Consider the following 22,500-nt stretch of genomic DNA (forward strand, 5'->3'; position numbering starts at 1 on the left):
ATCATCATCTATCTAGTCCAAATGGCCTGGCTGTCAGCTTCGTTCAGCAGTTTTTTAAACCCATATACAGTATTTACCTGCTGCACATCACTGTTGCCTCCGTTGAGGATGGAGATTCCCAGCTTGAGTGTGGAGGAAACCATGGCTCCAGGTTCCCCTAAAGCAGAGCAGAGACACCAGCATGTTTTAGTTTCCTCCTTTTTATCACCACCGTTCCCAGGAAGCAGTTTCTGAGGGTGAGAGTACGTGTGAGGGGGAGACGCTACCTTTACAGGCGCTGATCATCTGCAGCACCATCTCTGCAGCGCCGCGGTCGTGCAGCCGGGACTGCTGGTACAGAAGCCTCTGCTTCTCCATCTCCTTTTCCTGGGGGGCAGAGCAAGCAGGACACGGCTGTAACCCCGCCAACAGCAGCTGCACTGCCCCCCACGCTCGCAGACACACACACTCCTCACACACTCCTCACACACTCCTCACACACTCCAACGGCTGTCGGACCACCTGAGTCACTCCTGCTGAAGCGGATTAGCACCTAGCAGTTGGTGAGGGCGGCTGCATTCATCTGGCATCATTCAACACACACACATACATGTATTAGTCATGGAGCCATTTGTTTCAGCTCTTGACATCCTACAGAAACACTCACTCTCACACAGACACACACATATACACACTCGTCCTCCTACAGCAAGCAACAGAGGTTTTCTGAGTAGAACGTCATGCAGGCTTTTCTCGCAGCGGTTTAAACTTCTTCTGTCTTTTAATGCTACACTAACGCAGCGATTAGTCGTCTCCAGCATCCTTCTGTTTCTGGTGACTGGTGAGGGAGAGAAAAGTACACAAACAGGCTTCCAGAGATTTTCCATCGGACGTTAAGCTGCAGAAGTTTTAAAAAATATACCATTTCTGAATCAAATGGTGAACCTGGGATGTTATGCTCTAAAATTAGACACTAATTCAATGGAATGGACAGAATAGTCTATACTGTTAGAATAATACACGACTGATGCTGGACAAGTGAATAAATATACTCTAAATGGATATATGAGCGCTCCTCAATCAGCATGGTAAATCCAGATCAAATGTTTGTGTTTGATGACTGATTACTGTCTAGCAGAGGGCAGAAAATAATTAGCTTGACAGGTTATTCTCCGGAAACTAAATTAGATTAGATAAATTAGATGGCTTACGTTTAGCATATGTGATGTAGGGGCTCCATATCTACTGTAGACAACAGGCTGTAGTTACATCAACATTTACCCCTATATTATCACTAAACTCACTGGATGTAGTCCAGGTACAAGTAGAAAGGCTTGAACGGTCCTTACTTACTTGCGGGCTTACTTTTTCTGATCCACTCCCTCTAATTCCCATGTTTTAATTTCTGAAATGCTACAACGTTAGCTCTGCAGATAAGGCAGATAATGACATCTCAAAGATGGGAAAGCACAGATGTTCAGTTTAACAACAACGATAGATCTGCTATTCTCACTTAATCAGGCTAAAACTGGCTGAGACAGTTATCTATTTTGAAATTGACTGAGAAAATATGTTTTTTGTTGTTTCTCTGAAATGCATTTGCAGGACTAGGCTGTTGCCTGAATTAAAATGCATTAAAATGCATCCAGTTAGATGAGTTGGAGATAACCGTTAAGTAAAGTTTATTATCAAAAACTTTTACGACATGAAGCTCAACAGGATGCAACGCTGTTACTTTTGACTGTTTTCTTTTGCAGCACAATGCTGGTCTCTAGAAGTTAGCTTCACCCGCTCACTGCACACCATGCACAAAGCCTCTCCCCCAACACACAGAACTACAGCTACCCTCCCTCCGCCCCCCTCCCTCGTAGGCCTGAAGTGGTGCAGACTCCTCTCTGCTTACAGAGCGCCTGCTCGTCCTCGTGTACCGTTAGCGTGAGTGGAGGGGGATGCAGTCCCGAGTGTGGATGTGGTGACTGAAGTGTGTGTGTGCGTGCACCCGTGGGTGGGTGGGTGGTTGTGTCTGGGCTTGGACTGTGCAGGCTTTTACTGTAGTCCGTTGTGAGCTCAGAGAGGGAGACTTGTTAGCGCTATCCAATTCATAGTAAGGTAAGAACGGTTAGTTGTCAGTAAAGTGGCAGAACGATTGATTATCGGCTGGTTCTGGCTGGTTTTTTGTCTGGTTCTGGCTAGGTATCGGCTGGTTCTGGCTGGTTGTGGCTGGTTCTGGCTGGTTGTGGCTGGTTCTGGCTGGTTCTGGCTGGTTCTGGCTGGTTGTGGCTGGTTCTGGCTGGTTGTGGCTGGTTGTGGCTGGTTCTGGCTGGTTGTGGCTGGTTCTGGCTGGTTATCAGCTGGTTGTGGCTGGTTGTGGCTGGTTCTGGCTGGTTCTGGCTGGTTGTGGCTGGTTCTGGCTGGTTGTGGCTGGTTATAAGCTTGTTGTAGCTGGTTGTGGCTGGTTCTGGCTGGTTTTGTCTGGTTATCAGCTGGTTCTGGCTGGTTGTGGCTGGTTGTGGCAGGTTGTGTCTGGTTTTGTCTGGTTGTGGCTGGTTTTGGTTGGTTGTGGCTGGTTATCGGCTGGTTCTGGCTGGTTTTGGTTGGTTCTGGCTGGTTATCAGCTGCTTCTGACATACAACCAAACAGAGGAACAAAGCCTGTGACGTACGCTGAGGTAGACCCGACTGGCTGGTGGATAGGAACACCAGTAGGAAGGGTGGTGGTTTTGCAGTTAAAAGATGTTAACCCAAGGTGTCATTCACCTGTGGAGATGGCTGGGCGTTCCCCAAGCTAGGATGTAAACGGTTTGGAGGAGGAAAGATGCATGGCAAGGTCAGGTGGACAAGTAGCAAGAGGGGTGGAAGAAGAGACTAGAAGAGATTAGAAGAGCAGAGAAAAGACTAAAAGAGACTAGGGGGAGATAAAAAGAGACAAGAAGAGACTAGGAGAGACAAGAAGAGACTACAAGAGATTAAAAGAGACTAAAAGAGACGAGAGAAAAGACTAAAAGAGACTGAGAGACAAGAAGGGACTAGAACAGACAGGAAGAGACTAGAAGAGACTACAAGAGACTACAAGAGACTAGAATTTATTTATTAATTATAAATATCTTTATTTATTATAAATATCTCAAAGCTATAATTTTTGTCCATCGTTCCTGTAGTTTCTTGTGCCGGCCCCCCTTTTCTCTCTTTTGTGCATGTTTTCAGGCCGGAGCCTCGGGAGCTGCATTCTGGCCTGTGTTCCCGGCCCGGCCCCCCGGTCTCTTGTAGTCTCTTTTAGTCTCTTGTAGTCTCTTGTATTGAATTGAATACAAGAGACTACAAGAGACTAAAAGAGACTACAAGAGACTAAAAGAGACTACAAGAGACTACAAGAGACTAAAAGAGACTACAAGAGACTAAAAGAGACTACAAGAGACTACAAGAGACTAAAAGAGACTACAAGAGACTGAAAGAGAATAGAAGAGACTACAAGAGACTAAAATAGACTACAAGAGACTGAAAGAGACTAGAAGAGACTACAAGAGACTACAAGAGACTAAAATAGACTACAAGAGACTGAAAGAGACTAGAAGAGACTACAAGAGACTACAAGAGACTAAAATAGACTACAAGAGACTGAAAGAGAATAGAAGAGACTACAAGAGACTAAAAGAGACTACAAGAGACTAAAAGAGACTAGAAGAGACTACAAGAGACTACAAGAGACTAAAAGGGACTAAAGGGGACTACAAGAGACTACAAGAGACTAGAAGAGACTACAAGAGACTACAAGAGACTAAAAGGGACTAAAGGGGACTACAAGAGACTACAAGAGACTACAAGAGACTAGAAGAGACTAGGAGAGACTACAAGAGACTAGAAGAGACTAAAAGAGACTAAAAGGGACTACAAGAGACTACAAGAGACTACAAGAGACTAGAAGAGACTAGGAGAGACAGGAAGAGATGGGAAGAGACTAGAAAAGTCAATAAGAGACTAGAAGAGACAAGAAGAGACTAGGAGAGACAGGATGAGACGAGACTACAAGAGACTAGAAGAGACAAGAAGAGACAAGAAGAGACAGGAAGACACTAGAAGAAAGAAGAAGAGACCTGCCACTTCAGTCTCACCCAAAGAAGGCCACCACCTTCATGAAAGGGGGAGCAAACCCATCCTCAACCACCAGATCCAAACCCTTCAGCCTTCCACAGCAAGCCGGCTCATGGGAGAAGAGGGTCAAGTTCCCCTCCAGACATCGTCCCGTGGTCATCGGAGGACAAGAAGATCCTCCTGATGGAGTTGATGGAGGGATGTGAGGAGGCCAGTGAGAGTACCGGCCCAACCAGCGTGATTGGTGTGATACGTTCTGTACCAGAGGGAATAGCTGAGAGTAGGAGGGGTACCCCAAACCCCACTTCACAACTTCTTCTACAAAGTCTTGACCAACCGGCTGGGGCAACGTTCTGAGGTTAACTCCTAAAAAACGAAGACTCTGTTAGTTTTGACGGGGTTTCGGTCCGTAGCGGAATCTCTCTGCACTCTAGTCATGCAATTAAAGAAGGACGGAGTCCACAACACCGACGTCCCGGAGGGACAGAGTCCAGCAAAGGCATGCACAGGTCAGTCCACCACTGCAGGAATAGACACGTGTGAGTGGACGAGAGAACGACGGGAGTCGGTCGGTGGGGGGGTGTGCCGGGTGTGATGTCATGGTGTGGTCACTCAGTGCGTGGGGAGTTGCTTCTCCGCTTGACTCCCCTGTCTCCCCTCCCCTGGTCCCCCCATACCATCTCTGTCTGTCGCACCTCAAAGGATGGCTCCTCCCCCTCCTGCTCTCCCCCTTCGTCCTCCTCACCAATGTGGCAGCTCTGATGGAGGATCACAGGAGTCTCAGTACAACGGGTCCATGAGTGAGTGCTGCTGCGTTGCCGCGGCGACTCACCTTTGCCATGATATCAGCGTACGACATGTAAAGATGGTCGAGATCCAGCTTCCTGCAGGGAGATAAGAGGTCAGTGAGACGTCAGGCGGCGACGCCGGGCGGCGAAGGCTGCGGCGTTCGCGCTCGTACGTCTTCTCCGTGAGAGCCGTGCGGCTGAAGTGGAGGATCAGCTGATGAAGCGGGTCGGGTTTCGACTCGGTCTCCTCTTCCTCTTCCTCCTCTTCCTCCAAGGCTTTCTGTTCAAAAAAATTTAAAAAAAACTGTTAGTGTAAATAACGGCCGGCATGGCGGCATTGACATTAATTAACATTATTTAACACAGAAATCAATATTCAAAAAGCAAATTAAGAAACAGCTTGGAATATCATATGTATAGGATACCACACGCACACACACTTATACAGATACATATACATACTGGACAGGGTAAGTACTTTTGATCTGATTTTCATGGCCTAGATCAGGGGTCGGCAACCCGCGGCTCTTTAGCGCTGCTCGGTGGCTCCTGGAGCTTTTTCAAAAATGTTCGACTTTTTTTTCCTTTTTTTCTTCTTTTTTTCCCTCTTTCTTTCTCTTTTTTTCTTCTTTTTTTTCTTTTTTCCTTTTTCCTTTTTTTCCTCTTTCTCTTTTTTTTCTTCTTTTTTTCTCTTTTTTTCTTCCTTTTTCCTTTCCTATCTCACATTTCAACTTTTTTCTCGACATTTCGACTTTTTTCTCAAAAGTGACTTTTTTTTTACATTTTTGACTTTTTTCTCAACATTTTGATTTTTTTCTCGAAATTTTGACTTTTTAAAATTTTGACTTTTTTTCTCGACATTTCGACTTTTTTCTCGACATTTCGACTTTTTTCTCGACATTTCGACTTTTTTCTCGAGATTGTACTTCAACATTAATCTCGACATTTCGACTTTTTTCTCAACATTTTGACTTTTTTCTCGAAATTTTGACTTTTTTCTCGACATTTCGAATTTTTTCTCGACATTTCGCCTTTCACCATTTGCCTTCATTCTAATACAAGACTTTTAATTTTTTGCGGCTCCGGACATATTTGTTTTTTGTGTTTTTGGTCCAATATGGCTCTTTCAACATTTTGGGTTGCCGACCGCTGGCCTAGATGATGTTTTACTGTATATTGGAATGTTTCATGTAGGTTTTTTTGCTTTAAGATAATGATTTACATGTACGGTAAAGTTTAATGTAGGTTTGTTGTGTTATTTTGTTTCCTTTCTTTATGTCTTGTTTTTAACTGTATGTTTTAAATGTATTGTTTTTTAATGTGGACCCCAGTAAGAGTAGCTGTGTTTAAGGGCATAGCTAATGGGGATCCTTACAAATAAACAAAACAAAATTGACGTGAATAACTCACCGACAGGTCGTCGATCATCTTGTCCTCAAACGAGTAGCCCTCCGTCTCCAGCCAGTTGCGCTTGTAGGCGTCCAGGAACATGTTGATGGCTCTGTGCCTGCAAGAGAGCGGTTACATCAGCGTCTACGAAGGTGCGTCTGAAGGTTCTCCGTTGTCACGGCGAGGACTTTACGTGGGGATGTTGTAGAGCGGCGTCATCCTGAAGCAGGCCACCACGGCCCGGCGGCGCTGCTTGGACAGCAGCTTGTGCCAGACCATCTTCTTCGACTTGAAGGGATGCTCCGTCTGCAGAGTAAACACATGCACGTCACGTCCCGGGAGGTTCCCTTCCCTCATACATGCTTCTCTCCCCCGGCTGAGCGCCAGGCTTCGCTCACCACGTCGATGTGGTAAAGGACCGCCGACACCTCCTGCACCCGTTTCACCACCTTCTCTGGGTCCTCGGCGTCCTCTGCCTTCCCCGACCTCTCCTTGTAGAGAGACATCTGCCAGCGCATGGCCGGGTCCTCCTCCTGAACCACATCAGCCACATGTTTGATCAGCGGACGTGTCAAGAAACCAATCACAGTCTGCAGAAGCAGCTGACGGTTGTATGCAAACTACTCAGCAGACTCTTAACTGCCTGCAACGCAAAGTTATATATATATATATATATATATATATATATTGATATAACCAGTACTCGAGTTGTAAAAAAAAATCAGGGGGGATGGTGGATTTTATCATATGGGGACAGATAATTTGTGCTGCTTACAAATAATATAATATATTACAAATAATAGCACTGACCAAAACACCTGCAGAAATACTGCAGGAATGACATAGCAGCAGTTAAATGCAGCCTTCTGTAAGCTTTAAATATCCACTGGGCTTACATCAAATACATCAAAACACAACAATAAAAAACTGTTTTCTGAACTTCAATTCAATTCGCAAAAACTCAAAATCTTAACAAGAATATTTGTCTTATTTCTAGTTAAAACATCTCATTTTAGTAAAAAAAATCTCATTACACTTAAAACAAGACTCATCACTGGAAAAAACAACAATTTTCACCTGTTTCAAGTAGATTTTCACTTGAAATAAGTAGAAAAATCTGCCAGTGGAACAAGATTTTTTTGCTTGTAATGAGAAGATAAATCTTGTCCCACTGGCAGATTTTCCTACATATTTCAAGTGAAAATTTACTTGAAACAGATGAAAATTGTCAAATAAGTTATTTTTCTGGTGATGACTCTAAATGTTGAAATAGCAGTAAAACCACATTCATTGATGAAATAACATAAGGGATGGAAAGGGGGGATGGCAGTTTTACAGGGGGGATGATTTTGACCGTTTTTATTTCAGGGGAGATGCCATCCCCCCTCATCCCCCTCATCCCCCCTCAACTACAGTACTGGATATAACCATAGAACCAGCCTGGAACTGGTTTGGTGGAAAAGTGGTATGTGAGGTGACGATGACGGCCCTGAACAGCTGAAATACTCCACAACATAAGAGAGTCATAATAAACTATATTTGCTCTCCTTAGTTTCATTAAACAATTAAAAAAATACTTAATAATTAAAATAATTCCGCTAAAGCAGATTATATTCTCCCAGCATTTTAAATATTGTTTATATGCTATTATAGTTTGCACCACATCTTAGATAATAATGAAAAATTATGTTTTATTAGAAGTTTAAATCATTTCTATTTAGATTTTGAATGTTTGTTACCATCGTTTTTATTTACTTTTCATGTATTTTAGCTATTTATTTGTATTTCTTTGTGTCTGGCTACAACAACAAAGATTATTCTACTCTATAAAATAAATGTCGCTGCATCTCCACGAGTCCACACGTGAAAACGAAGGCGTCCACTCACCTTGCCCTGCATGTGCAGGTTGTTGTGTAAGAACTCCCTCACCTCCTCGTCCGTGTCTTTCTGTATGAAATCAGATGTGGGAACATTCAGAGCGATTAATCAACAATCTTACCGCTAAGAACATTGTTGGGACATCAAACCGGGACATAAACTCCCCAAGGGACCGGAAATACACTTCAATTGTGCAAATAAATTACTTACACTGGAAAATCATTTAAATAAAGCATATTACTTTGGTATTTATCGGTGAAGCAAACACTTGCTGGAGTTAAGTTTGAGCTCTGCGGCTCCTGCGGACGCCAAGCACATCACAGTACCAGTGAGTATCGGATCTTGGCCAGATTGATGAGCTCCTGGTCGGCGGGGGAGCACATGTTGAGGCCGATGGGAAGCATCTTCTTCAGCGCCGCCACGATCAGGGAGGTCTGCACGGAGTAGCGGTCGCCCCGCCGCTTCTTCTTGGCCCGCTCCTGCTCCGAGCCGCCGGCCTGGGGAGTCAGACACCGGAGAGCGTTTTCTGGTTAACGACAACAACAACCTCCACTGCAGAGAACATTCATGGGGACGTCAGAAGCGCTTGAGAAACTCTGAAGGAGCAAATCTCTGTCTAAGACACAAAACCACAACAGGATACGACGGCTGGCTGCTACAGAAGAGGCCCAGGAGCCGACATGCTGACTGAGCAGATTACTGGTTAAATGAAGACGTGACAACACGGGTTTCCCTGCAGACGTGAAGGGTTCATGTTCCAGGTGCTTCAACTGCAGATGTTAGACACGATGCACCTCGGTGTTAGTAGAGCAGCGAGAGGACGGGGTCATCTGGGGTCACATCTGGGGTCACGTCTGGGGTCATGACTGGGGTCACGTATGTGGTCACGTCTGGGGTTTCTTCTTCCGGCTCTCGACGAAGGCGGACGCTTTTCTGTTCTCTCCCTTATCTGCCTGCCCTGCTACTGCTTTTGTCTGTCTCGTCTTCAGAGTCTCTTCTTTTTCACTCCTCTGAAAACTCTACAATCATGGAATTGAGTAACTGGTCTCTCAGCACAATTGACCAAATTTTTGCGACCAGAAGTCAGGGGGTAAGGGAGCCCTCCTGCCCCGATGGGACATTTTTTTCTGGATACAAAATGGATTCCTACAAATACTGGAAGCCTTTGTCTGTGTTGAAGATGCCTTCATAATTGGATTTATGATAGCAGGATTTCTCCTTATCATCCTCCTGATCGAAGGAGGGGGATTACTTGTCTACCGACAAACGCGTAAGACGTCGACAGCTGTTTTGAGCTGCCGGCGGTGGCTGAAGAGTCAAGCAAGGCGATCAACGCTCTGACTTTAACGTTGGGGGAGCAAGGCCGTAAGCTGGATGCGATTCTCGAACAGAATCGCAGGCTGGCAGCGGTCTTTGAACTCATTGGCAAGATTGATAACACCCTGGAGAAGTTGGAAGCTCGGCTTGGCGGGAAGTGATCACAAATTCGTCTGATTGGAGTCGCCATTGATGAACCAGAAACTGAAGGCAGACGGAAAATTACTGGGCTGCCTGTTTTCAATATAATTGTTGATTTTATAATCTGGCCTTGACAGAGCGGTCTTCGGCCGATCGCTCTGGTCACAATCTTCCTGGTGGAATGTAAACAAGGTGACTCTGCCCCCACTACTAACCCTCCCCCTCTCCCACGAACACCTTTGGATCCCTTTTTCAGAACTATACCGAGCCGCCTGATAACATCAAGGACATTTGGCTGAGAGCAGCTCTGGGCGAAGGTTCACGGACGGACTCATCGCTAGTAGAGCAGCGAGAGGACGGGGTCGTCTGGGGTCACGACTGGGGTCATGACTGGGGTCACGACTGGGGTCACCTTTGAGGTCAGATCTGAGGTCACAACTGGGGTCATGTCCGGGGTCACGTCTAGGGTCACACCTGGGGTCATGTCTGGGGTCGCCTGGGGTCACGACTGGGGTCAGCTCTTCTCACACATCCCTGCCCTGAGGCTGCCAGCGCTCAGTGCTGCTGTTGGTGGTTCGGCCTCTCAGCCTCCCCCCCTCCCCCCCTCCCTCGGCATCAGAAAAACGACACTTTTATTACACTACAACATCTAACATCTAACTAACGTGGGTCGCTGATTGCAAACTAGATTCCAAAAACATTATGTTTCCTGGCAAAAGTCATTGAAGACCATATTGTAATATTAAATACACCCCAATAAAAGTCTTAGGATCACAGGACGTCCTGCATCTGTGTGTGGCTCAAAGGAAGGCTCTACGGAGGGTTGTGAATACCGTTTGAACCAGTTTCACTCTCATTTTTTAACCCTTGTGCTGTCTTCGGGTCAAGGAAGGAGGAAGGGAAGAAGGAAGGAAAGAAATAAGGAAGGAAGAATGAAAAGAAGGAAAGAAAGAAGGAAGGAAGGGAGAAAAGAAGGAAGGGAGGAAAGAAGGAAGGAAGGGAGAAAAGAAGGAAGGGAGTGAGAAAAGAAGGAAGGAAGGAAGGAAGGAAGGAAGGAAGGAAGGAAGGAAGGAAGGAAGGAAGGAAGGAAGGAAGGAAGGAAGGAAGGAAGGAAGGAAGGAAGGAAGGAAGGAAGGGAGGAAGGGAGGAAAGAAGGAAGGAAGGAAGGGAGCAAAGAAGGGATAAAAAATAAGGAAGGAAGGAAAGAAGGGAGGAAGGGAGAAAAGAAGGAAGGGAGGAAAGAAGGGAGGAAGGGAGAAAAGAAGGAATGAAAGAAGGACGGAAGGGAGAAAAGAAGGAAGGAAGGAAAGAAGGGAGGAAGGGAGAAAAGAAGGAAGGAAGGGAGAAAAGAAGGAAGGGAGTGAGAAAAGAAGGAAGGAAGGAAGGAAGGAAGGAAGGAAGGAAGGAAGGAAGGAAGGAAGGAAGGAAGGAAGGAAGGAAGGAAGGAAGGAAGGAAGGAAGGAAGGAAGGAAGGAAGGAAGGAAGGAAGGGAGAAAAGAGGAAGGGAGAAGGAAGGGGAGAGCAGGAGGAAAGACAGACAGAGAATTAGGTCATTTTGACCCAAAGACAGTACCAGGGTTAACTTGATATCAAACACAAGCCACAGATCCAGCAGCACATCTATTATCTCCTCCAGGTTCTACATCTTTAGTGTTGTTGTCTTCTTCGTTTAGATCACACAATCAAATACGTCACAGCAGCTTCACTCCAACCTCCTACTTCTGATCCAGGTGCTGGATTGTAGTGGAAAAGAAACAAGGCCGAGTTGAGATGAGTAGAGCCGAGTAGGTTCTGGTGGAAAAGTGCCATATGTGTCGGGTGCAGTGGCCACAGTGTCCCTTGAATGACCCATCAGGTTTCCTGTCTTTCATGTCTTTTCATTCCCATATGAAAGAAGTCTAACAACATGTTGCCTCAGACTCAACTGCCCAGCCTGCATGCTGCATGTTGACTCTCCTGATTGCGCATCAGTTAAATAATATAACTAAATAATAAACTCTGGTAATCTCGAGCTCAGCGATGTTGTAGTTTGTTAAGGATCTGTACTTCACTTGACCTGCAGCAACTGGGTGAAACACGACTCAGACTGGAATGAGATGCTGAATGATACATGAACTGGGATGAGGTGGACGTGACATGAGTGGTGAGTCGGGTTAGTAGGTGTGAGGACGGCTGAGCTGGTCCAGTCTCCTCCGCCAGATCCAGGGGCGAGTGGAGGCGGTCTGGCGGGCTAACGTGAGGGGGGGGGGGAGCTACTGAGCTACTGGGAACTCTGGGAGGAGAAGAAGAGTGCGCCGGTGCCGGAATCTGAACCACAAAAGCTGGAAAAAACAGATCAATCGAAGCATCAGTGGCAGGTTTTAAAGGACACGTAGCGGCGGCGTAGCGGGGGCTCCACGGGGGGTCCGGCAGACGACCTGCAGGCACACGGTTCAGGATCCATCACAATCAGGGCGATGGTGCACGGCTGCAGCGGCGTGCAGGTCCGCCCGGCCGAGCACCATGTGACCTCTCACTCTCTACGATCTACAGCAAGGAGCCTCCATCAAGCCCCCCCCCAGACCCCAGTACGTGCAGGAATAGGGGGGTCTGTCGGGGTCTTGATGGGGGGGCTGGATGAAAGGCCCCCCAGAGTCAGGGTGCCATGCGTCAGCACGGCGCTCGTGCACAAACAGTCTAACCTCTGCGTCTCCGGACTACAGGCCCGGCGTCCGACCCGCCACCCGGCACAAGAGGAGAGAACACAGTTAGCAAGCTAAACGCTACACGTCCGCCTGAGTCGTCCTGGAAAAGAAGCTTGTTAGTCACGTGACACATTATCACAACACTTCCTGTTTGAAGACATGAGCTGAAGGCTACGGTGGCCTGGAAGTGCAAACCACAACGACAAAAGAGAAAACACAACAACAAATTGAAAATCACCACGACAAAAGAGAAAACACAACGGAAAATTAAAAAACCACCATTACCAAAATTAAAAAACGTTCCTTCATCCAATCAGCACCGAGTCATGTCGCTCAAAGGGTCCTACCCTTTCTGTTTTGGTTAAAGGTATAGTCTGTAATCGAATTCAAAAACATTTAGTGTTATACTGGGTGAAATGGTCCTTCCATCCTGAGAGTAGCCAGTGAATAATGTGTTCAGAAAAAGGAATGAAAAAAATCCGACCTCTCTGACAGCTTTAATCCTGTAAAAACTCTGGCCAATCTGTTTTTTGCACACCGAGTGGCACGGATTGGTCAGAGGACCAGAGGATTGGCAGGGGGGAAAGAACCAATCAGATGCCTTCATTTTAAGTCCCGCCCATGCCCCCCTCTGTCCCATGCGCGCACTCGTCACGTCGAAAATCTTGCCGGAAAACTTCACACACTCGAGTCACGTTTGCTGAAGAATGGCGCAGAAAACGCAGCCAAAAATACCACCTCCCCAGTATGGGGGTCCGTGGGGATGGAGGCGTCTCCATCCAGGCGAGGGCGGAGAGCGCCGGTGCGGGTGCGCTGCAGTGCCGTGCAGGCTCTGTTACCACGGCTACGCCGTAGGATACGCCGTACCCTACGGCGTATCCTACGCCGTAGCCTACGCCCTAGCCTACGCCGTACCCTACGGCGTAGGGTATGCTGCGACGTTCACCTTTCTGCGTTGGTGTAACGCGGAACCATAAATCAGCCTGCAGTGTGTGCTCTGTCTGCTGTTCTGAACACTTCTCTGTTGTGCTCATTTTGCTGGGACGTTGGGTCCCTCCGCCGAGACACAACTTTTGTGGTATGCGTTCATTGTTGTGTCTACAAATGATGCGCAGTGCCCACCCAATCAGAAACGGTACAGATATTCTGTGATATTTTTTTATATTTATAAAAAAATAAAATTATAAAAAAATAAAGGATCCCCATAACTTTGATTGGGTGGGCAGGACGCACGTTTGGGTGGGCACATCCCCCCCTGCCCCCCCCTAAAACCGGCCTCGCTTACAGGTGAATGAGACATGGGGTAGTTTTGTTGAAAATCTTGCTAGCTCTCCAACATTACAGACTATACCTTTAATGTGTTGTGTTTTCTCATTTGTCGTTGTGTTTTTTAATTTGTTGTTGTGTTTTTTAATTTGCCGTTGTTTTTTTCAATTTGTTGTTATGTTTTCTCTTTTGTCGTTGTGTTTTGCACTACCAGGCCACCGTAGAAGGTTTTAGCGAGGGGATCTAGAGGGGATCCAGAGGGGATCTAGAGGGGATCCAGAGGGGATCTAGAGGGGATCCAGAGGGGATCCAGGGGGAATCCCGTGACGCCACGCTCTGCCGGGGTGGGTGGCGTTAGTGAGACGTCAGTACTGGAGTTTAGTGTCTTGATGTGTTAAATGTTTGATGTCTGGTGCAATAATGGTCTGAGGAGCCGGGGGAAGCGGCCGTCTCCTGTCTGCTCGTCCGCTCTCACCTTGCTCATCTTGCTCTTACTGTCAGCCGTGAGGAAGGACATGTTGTTGATCTCGTTCATCACCACGAAGTTCTGCTCCTCCCTCTTGAAGTTCTGCAACACAGAGAATGACAACCAACACGTTAAAGGTGGGAATCAGGGCTATTTTGCCTCCGTGAGGGGATTTCTTGCAGCGTAATGGAGAGAATTAGAAGTCTTAGGTGTCGACCGAATCAATATCGTCCCAATCAGCTGATTTCTGATGATAATTAATGACTGTTTTTCTTGTTCTTCTGTCTCCAGATGGTAAATATTTATCTCCATGATCCCAGAGACACATGGATTTAGGTTTTTAAGCTGGTCCCAGTTGGACGACTCTTGGTTCTGATCGGTGTTGTGTATAACAGCTATAAAACCAGACTAGATCCCGTCAAACCCGGTAACTTCATCGCGGACGTCCAACAGAACCGCTGACCCGGACACCTCTCTGTTCAAGATTAAATCTCGTGTTTCAGCAGGATGGAGAGGAGGAACAGGACGCCTGAGTACGTTTGAAGTGTTTCTGGCTGAAGAGGATTTGTTATCTGACAAAGATGTGATGGAAAATTCAGCCTTAGCCACTTTATTAAACCAAAACTGCTGAGAGCAGCAACATTTAGCCTTGGCCCAATTAAGTGTGCAGACTGGTAATCTGCTCAAAAAAAAACACTGACCTTAAAGATGTCTTTGTCTCCTAGAATCGTAAGAATGAATCATCCTTTATGCCTTAAAATCATTATACTTAATTTGTTTCATCGTCATTCTGCATGGAGACGCCTCATGTAGGTTCTGACCCTTTTACATGCAACTGTTTAATTAAATCTACTAAATCTGGATCATTTCTCAAGTCTTATTCATAACTTAGACACTCAGTTTCCGTCCAGTCACCTCCATTCACCTGATTAGAGTCATTTGATGGGTTTTTTCACAACAAAAGACATTTTTAGAACGATTTATAATCAAAGCCAAACTGTTAAAAACATGTATTTATTTCTCTGTTCCTGCTTATTCTATAAACTTGTTCTGTTTTAGCTTGATTGTGGCTAGATTTTAAACCTTTACCCTGTTTAAAATTCTGAATATGTTTAAGATATTTCGTTTTTTTCCATTTATTTCATAGATTTGGTTTTAATGGTATACAGCTAGTTACTGTTTTGATCCTGGGGGGGCAGAAGTGTCAGAAACTGTCGGCCTCATTGTGATGGAAAATTTTGCCAGATTAAAGCTGACCTTAAAGATGTTTTTGTTTACTCGAATCGTGAGAATGAATCATCTTTTATGCTTTAAAATGATTACGCTTCCTTTGTTTCATCGTCATTCTACATCGACATGCCTGATGGATGTTCTGACCCGTTTACATGCAACTGTTTAATTAAATCTACTGAAATCTGGATCATCTCTCAGCATTTGATGGGTTTTTTCCACAACAAAAGACGTTTTTAGACGATTTATAAACGAAGCCAAGCTGTTAAAAACATGTATTTATTTCTCCGTTCCTGCTTATTCTATAAACTTGTTCTGTTTTCGTTTGATTCTGGTTACATTTTAAACTTTCACCTAAACTTATAAAAATGTAAAAATAAATAGTTATCTTAATGCAAAAACATGAATAAACGACTGGAGGAGCAATAAGTTATACCTTCATAACTCACCTTTAATATGACCAAGGACAGATAGAAATCAATAACGAGAAAAGAAATCTGAAGAGACCAGAGAGGACTGAACCCTTACGTGTGATTTGGACCAGAAGATGAAGACCTCTCCCACCATCCTGAACAGGTCTTCTGCGTCGGAGTCCGGGCAGGTCAGCCACCTCGCCCTGCAGACAGAGATCCAGGTCATCCAGTCGGGCTCCATCACCACCTACACGAGAAGCTGCGTGGTTCAGTCCACCCACCGGTTGTTGTCCACGTAGCGGATGAGCAGGGGATACAGGGCGTACAGATCCCTGCACAGCACGGCAAACTCGTCGCGGATGGTCCCGTTCTCGCTGTCCACCTCCGTCTTGCCCTCCATGCGCAGGTGCTCCTCCTCCGCCACCACCTTGGACGAGCGCTTCTTCAGCTTCTCCATGGTGGGGATGAAGTGGGACTTGAGCATGTCGGGCTTGGCCCTGCTGACGATGGGCTGGGCAAAGACTGGAGGAGACGGGAGTCGTAGACGTCAAACATTTTTTTTTTTTTTTTTTAAAGATTTTTTTGGGCTCTAGTGGCCCTTTATTGGAGATGCAGACTGGAAAGGGGTAGAGAGAGAGAACAGGGAAGACACGCAGCAAAGGTGCGCGGGCTGGACTCGAACCCGCGACCGCTGCAGGAGGAGGACTGTAGCCTCAGTATATGAGCCGCTGCTTAACCCACTGCTGCCCACGGATTTAAATGTTGTGATCACTTTTAGACGATGTTTATTTCGAAAAAAAAAAAAAGAAAAGAAAACACAAATCAAGGTTATAACACAAAACTTAATTATCTACAGAACCCAGATTCTTTCAAACGTTTAAATTTGTCCTAAAAGACAGCGTAAAAAGTATAAATAACATTTGCAACTATCCATCCATCCACCCCAGACACTTCCTCCAGCTCTTCCGAGGGGAGTCCGAGGCGTTCCCAGGCCAGCTGAGAGACATAGTCTCTCTAGCGTGTCCTGGGTCTTCCTCGGGGGCTCTCCTCCCGGAGGGACATGCCTGGAACACCTTCCTAGGGAGAAGGGACATGCCTGGAACACCTCCCTAGGGAGAAGGGACATGCCTGGAACACCTCCCTAGGGAGGAGGGACATGCCTGGAACACCTCCCTAGGGAGGAGGGACATGCCTGGAACACCTCCCTAGGGAGGAGGGACATGCCTGGAACACCTTCCTAGGGAGGCGTCCAGGAGGATCCGGTCCAGATGCCCAAGCCACCTCAGCTAACACCTCTCAATGTGAAGGAGCAGCGGCTCAACTCCGAGCTCCTCCCGGGTGACCGAACTCCTCACCCTATCTCTAAGGGAGCGTCCAGACACCCTGCAGAGGAAACTCATCTCGGCCGCTTGTATCCGCGATCTTGTCCTTTCGGTCACTACCCAAAGTTCATGACCATAGGTGAGGGTAGGAGCGTAGATTGACCGGTAAATCGAGAGCTTCACCTTTCGACTCAGCTCCCTCTTCACCACAACGGTCCAGTACATCGACCGCATTACTGCGGACGCTGCACCGATCCGTCTGTCAATCTCCCGCTCTATCATTCCCTCACTCGTGAACAAGACCCATAGATACTTGAACTCCTCCACCTGAGGCAGGACTTCTCCACCCACCCGGAGAAGGCATGCCACCCTTTCCCGATGGAGAACCATGGCCTCGGTTTTGGAGGTGCTGATTCTCATCCCTGCCGCGTCGCACTCGGCCTCAAACCACCCCAGCACATGCTGAAGGTCCCGGTCCGATGAAACAAACAGGACAACATCATCTGCAAAAAGCAGAGATGAAATCCTGAGGTTCCCAAACCGGATCCCCTCCGGCCCCTGGCTGCACCTAGAAATGCTGTCCAGAAAAATTATGACCAGAACCGGTGACAAAGGGCAGCCCTGCCGGAGTCCAACATGCACCGGGAACAAGTCTGATCTACTGCCAGCAATGAGAACCAAACTCCTGCTCCGATCATATAGAGACCGGACAGCCCTTAATAGAGGGCCCCGGAACCCAGACTCACTGACCCCCCACAGAATAATCACATGATTCCACATAGACATAAAACAGCAGAATGAACATCCCTAAAGAGTGGAGATAAACTTTAACAGGGGGACTTTTTAAGAATAAATAAGAATAACAAGAAGCCGGCTGCAGGACGCCGTCCTCGGCCGGGCAGCTCACCCACCTGCCAGTCTCTTCATCCAGGACGCCTCGTCGATCCCCAGGTTGTTGACCACGATCTTCATGATGCTGCCCAGCAGCTGGTTGAGCTGGTCGGAGATGACGGCGGTGCACAGCTCGCCCTCCAGGTCGGGGTAGTTCTCCAGGCCGCGCTCCCACCAGCGGGGCAGGTAGTTGCACAGCATGGGCAGCGTGATCTCGATGACGTGGGGCATCTCCGTGTAGCGGGCGCCCGACTCGGCCAGGTCGTGGATGTCCTTCATCAGGGCCTCCAGCTCGGGGATGTCCGGGCACAGCTCCTCCACCTGGTTGGGCAGACCCAGAACTGGGGCCAGGCACAGTTTTAACATGTTAGTAAACCGACGTCTCGTTGGTGGGAAGTGTGAAGGCAAGGCAAGTTTATTTGTATAGCAGCACAATTCAACACAAGGTAATTCAAAGTGCTTTACATCAACATTAAAAGCGGCAAGACACAATTAAACAGTAAATAACAAATACAATGAAATAAAATTATAAGAAACAATGTAAAATAATAAAAAGCACAAGTTGTTAAAAAGTAAGGGCAGTAGAGTACAGCAGGTACATCTCATTCTTACAATGGCAAGAATTACGTTTCTATACGGTCAAAACGTACAAAGACCGGTTCAAATACAGTATTACAAAAGGAATCTGTGCTGATTTGTGCGGTGAATCAGATCAATTTGACGATTCTACGTCACAATGCCTGCATTCAGGGCTTATCCATAACTTCACGTGGTTTTCAAAAATCACAAGTATTTAATTTTAGAGTACACTTAAATGACAAATAAAATTAAAGCTGCAAGCAGCGATGAACGGGCCCTCGCGCATGCAAATAAAGCTCAAGGACTCAAAACTAAGTCCGATGACACCACCCACGAGTCTTTATCTCAAACCATTCAAAAGTTATGGCAGAAAGTAGGAACTATCAAATATTGACCAATCAGATGAAGGGGGGCGCGCTGTTTGGTGTCTATTGTTGCCACGGTAACATTTTTGACTGAGAAAAGTAATGCGTGTTGTCGCAGGATGGAGACGCACATTTTGATGTCTAACACACCTGGGTGCACGTTACGGTTCGTTATGGTACGGAAGAAATGGCATAAATTGCGCCAAAATTACACGATTAATTGAAAATTGCAGACTTCCTGTTCGGTTTCTGGCATGACGCCAAGAGACTTTTCTTTAAGTTGCGACATCATACAGGTGTGTACCGATTTTAGTGCATGTACGTCAAACCGTATTGTGGGGCTTGAGGCACAAAGTTTTCTAGGGGGCGCTGTTGAGCCATTTTGCCATTAATGCAAACCATTAAATATAAAATTTTTCGCCAGGCCTGGCTTGCGTGCAAAATTTGGTGACTTTTGGGGCACGTTTAGGGGGGCAAAAAGGCCCTCATTTCGTCGGAAGAAAAAATAAAAACGAGAACATCTCTTACAGATACAATAGGGCCTTCGCACTGTGAGTGCTTGGGCTTTAATTAAATAAAATAATAAAAAAAGTAAAATAATAAAAAGCACAAGTTGTTAAAAAATAAGGGCAGTAGAGTACAGCAGGTAAGTATGTAAGGAAGGAAACGGAGAAACCCACTGGTTCTCTCTCGGGGCGTCTTGGTCGTGTAGACGGAGAAGGAGTTGAACTCGTTCAGCACCGGCTCCAGAAACGCCACCGGCATGGCGGCTGCCAGGTGGGCCAGACACTCGCCGAGGGCCGGCCGCTGCCTGGACAGGAGGACAGAAGGACATCGAGACGAGATCAGGACGACGTCCAGATTAGGGTTGCCAACCGTCCCTTGAAAAACGGAATCGTCGCGTACTTATAAACTACTTTATACTTATAAACTACTTTATACTTATACTTATAAACTAATAAATTTATAAACTAAAGTGCCACGTATTGAGCTGAAAAGGGGCGCACTTTGTCCCGTATTACTGTGAGTCAGAAAATAGTCATAAAATGTCAATGGAAAATGAAATTGAGCTCACAAGTTATTTTTTTCTGTTTTACTACAACTGTCTACTATGGTCATGGCCTTTGAGGCACAAATATGTTTTCTACAGACTTTCTGTTTGCACTTTTGTTATTGCCCTAAACATGTGCACTATTACAGAATGGATGTTCTGCTTTATTTCTATTGTTTTATATTAATTTATACAATTTTAAGTTAAGCAGGACAGGTTTCTGTTTAAGAAAGATACTTATTTTATTCAGTTCATTTTGTTATTTTGTATTAAAGTGAATTGCTGGATAATAATTTGTTTTCCATGTGTTCATGGCATTCAAAAATATGCATCTAATTCAATTCAGGTTCGAGTCAAATAGTTAAAAAATCGTTTCACTCACTAAAAAAGGGGCTAAAAAAATTCACCACGTCAGGAAGGGTGAAGGTAATCGGGTCGGCCGGCCCTGCCGATGAGGTGTCCCTTATTTATTTTTCAGAGAGTTGGCAACCCTAGTCGAGACGTCAACACGAACGCAGAAGTGTGAACTTACTTCTCCACGTGAGGCGTCTTCACGGTGCCCAGAGAGTAGATGCTGCACATGAGCCGGTAGCAGGAGATCTGCAAGTCGTCCACTGAGGAGAGAAGAGAGGCGTCGGTCGTCAGCTCCGGGTCGTCAGCTCCGGGTCGTCAGCTCCGGGTCATCAGATCCGAGCAGCGTCGACCCCAGAGACGGGAACTCTACTCACGTATGACGTCGTCCCCGAACTGGTGCTGGGCGATGTGGTCGAACAGCGAGGTGAGGACCGGCAGCAGGGCCACGGTGGTGTAGTTGATGTTCTGGGAGACGCCCTTGACCTGCAGGGACGACATGAACGGGCGTCCATGAAAACAAACCTCCACTTCTAGATTTTCTTTTTGCAAAGAGACATTTGTTTTTAGGCTTTTATTACCACGTCGCTTGGACGCTGTGCTGCTTGAGGGATTTCTGACATGTTTTAAGATCCTCCATGATGAGAAACTACGGTAGACTTTTAGTTCTCCAGACCAAGACCACTATTTTGTGGTCTCAGTCTCGCCTCTCTGTGTTATTGAGCTGCAGTTGAATGCAACCTCATATGGAAACTATTCGAACCAGGATGATGTTGTACAATCACGCAGGATCAGGAAATGACTAGGTTTCTTTTTGGTCTCGGTCTTGATCTGAACTAGTCTTGGTCTTGATTCTCTCTGGTCTTGGTCTCGGTTTAGGTCTTGACTACAAGTCTAAACCACGGCAACGGGAGGTTGTTTATAGGTCAGAGCTTTGCAAAGTACAAATAAACCATGAAGCAGAGAAAGTCTGAATTGTTTATCATCGCAATCAAAGCAGATTAGAGCCAAGGAGCATCTTGGATACTGAACTAAACCAATCGTCCAGTCGTCTTCTCATTAAATGGCATCAATCAAATGGTACAAGCTTGTTTCCATGGCGATGCATTTGTCTGCATCACACTCAAAGTCTGGTGTCCTACCTGGTTCCGGCTGGACACCTTGCCCAGTTTCAGGTTCTCTACCATCTTCTCGATGTCGTCGGCGGCGCTCTCGAAGAACTGGCGCAGGCCGGCCTTCACGATCTCAGGACCGGACTTCATGACCGTCCTAGAAGAGAGGCGGGGGAAACTCAACTCTCTCTCTCTTTCTCTCGGTGGGTGGAGAAGTGCAGCGACGGGCACCTACCGGGCGTCCAGCGACCTCGAGAGGATGTGCAGACAGTTGACCACGGCTCCCGCGTCCGTTCCTGAAAGCAGACCAGGGGAGGCGGGTCATTGCCCTCCAGAGCTTCACACCAGCAACACAAACCTCTTATACATCTTTACTGAAGCAGATCAGCAGGTCAGACAACGATGGGTGATGTTCAAACACACGTTTACACTCATAATTACTTAGTGGAGTCTGACTCCGGTCTGTTAGGAGGTACCTGGTACCTGAACACTAGGGGGGCACCTGTGATGTAATTACTACTACTACTACTACTGCTGCTACTACTACTACTACTACTACTACTACTACTATCACTGCTGCTACTACTACTGCTACTATTACTACTACTACTACTGTCATTACTACTACTATTACTACTACTGCTACTACTACTACTACTACTACTACTACTACTACTACTACTGTCATTACTACTACTATTACTACTACTACTACTACTACTACTACTACTACTACTGTCATTACTACTACTATTACTACTACTACTACTACTACTAGTACTACTACTACTACTACTACTACTACTACTACTACTACTACTGTCATTACTACTACTATTACTACTACTGCTACTACTACTAGTACTACTACTACTACTACTACTACTACTACTACTACTATCACTGCTGCTACTACTACTGCTACTATTACTACTACTACTACTGTCATTACTACTACTATTACTACTACTACTACTACTACTACTACTACTACTGTCATTACTACTACTATTACTACTACTACTACTACTACTAGTACTACTACTACTACTGCCATTACTAGTACTATTACCACTATTACTACTGGTGCTACTACTGTCATAACTACTGCTACTACTGCTACTACTACTACTACTGCAACTACTACTACTACCTCTACTACTACTGTCATTACTAGTACTACTACTATT

The 22,500-nt window shown here is 46.1% G+C and overlaps 1 protein-coding gene across 4 annotated transcripts in view; it reads right to left on the reverse strand.

Annotated features, from left to right (window-relative positions):
• The window catches only part of ryr1b (ryanodine receptor 1b (skeletal)), a 155,207-nt gene that overhangs the window by 37,443 nt on the left and 95,264 nt on the right, over positions 1 to 22,500 (reverse strand). Inside the window, exons 60-79 of one of the 4 annotated variants that reach the window (XM_061719887.1) lie at positions 21,546 to 21,606; positions 21,341 to 21,467; positions 20,576 to 20,684; positions 20,380 to 20,461; positions 19,477 to 19,607; positions 17,873 to 18,193; positions 15,921 to 16,161; positions 15,755 to 15,842; positions 14,006 to 14,098; positions 12,262 to 12,276; positions 8,449 to 8,619; positions 8,132 to 8,191; positions 6,643 to 6,777; positions 6,438 to 6,550; positions 6,266 to 6,362; positions 5,029 to 5,135; positions 4,900 to 4,951; positions 4,763 to 4,825; positions 267 to 366; positions 78 to 157 (exon numbers count right to left, since the gene is read on the reverse strand). In XM_061719887.1, coding sequence (XP_061575871.1) covers positions 78 to 157; positions 267 to 366; positions 4,763 to 4,825; positions 4,900 to 4,951; positions 5,029 to 5,135; positions 6,266 to 6,362; positions 6,438 to 6,550; positions 6,643 to 6,777; positions 8,132 to 8,191; positions 8,449 to 8,619; positions 12,262 to 12,276; positions 14,006 to 14,098; positions 15,755 to 15,842; positions 15,921 to 16,161; positions 17,873 to 18,193; positions 19,477 to 19,607; positions 20,380 to 20,461; positions 20,576 to 20,684; positions 21,341 to 21,467; positions 21,546 to 21,606 — 2,246 coding nt within the window. Of the gene's footprint in view, positions 1 to 77; positions 158 to 266; positions 367 to 4,744; positions 4,826 to 4,899; positions 4,952 to 5,028; positions 5,136 to 6,265; positions 6,363 to 6,437; positions 6,551 to 6,642; positions 6,778 to 8,131; positions 8,192 to 8,448; positions 8,620 to 12,261; positions 12,277 to 14,005; positions 14,099 to 15,754; positions 15,843 to 15,920; positions 16,162 to 17,872; positions 18,194 to 19,476; positions 19,608 to 20,379; positions 20,462 to 20,575; positions 20,685 to 21,340; positions 21,468 to 21,545; positions 21,607 to 22,500 lie in introns of all 4 variants that reach the window. The other 3 variants (XM_061719885.1, XM_061719889.1, XM_061719886.1) reach the window with 3 other exon arrangements.

This window comes from Cololabis saira, chromosome 4 (genome assembly GCF_033807715.1).
Source record: "Cololabis saira isolate AMF1-May2022 chromosome 4, fColSai1.1, whole genome shotgun sequence".
NCBI classification, from domain to species: Eukaryota; Metazoa; Chordata; class Actinopteri; order Beloniformes; family Belonidae; genus Cololabis; species Cololabis saira.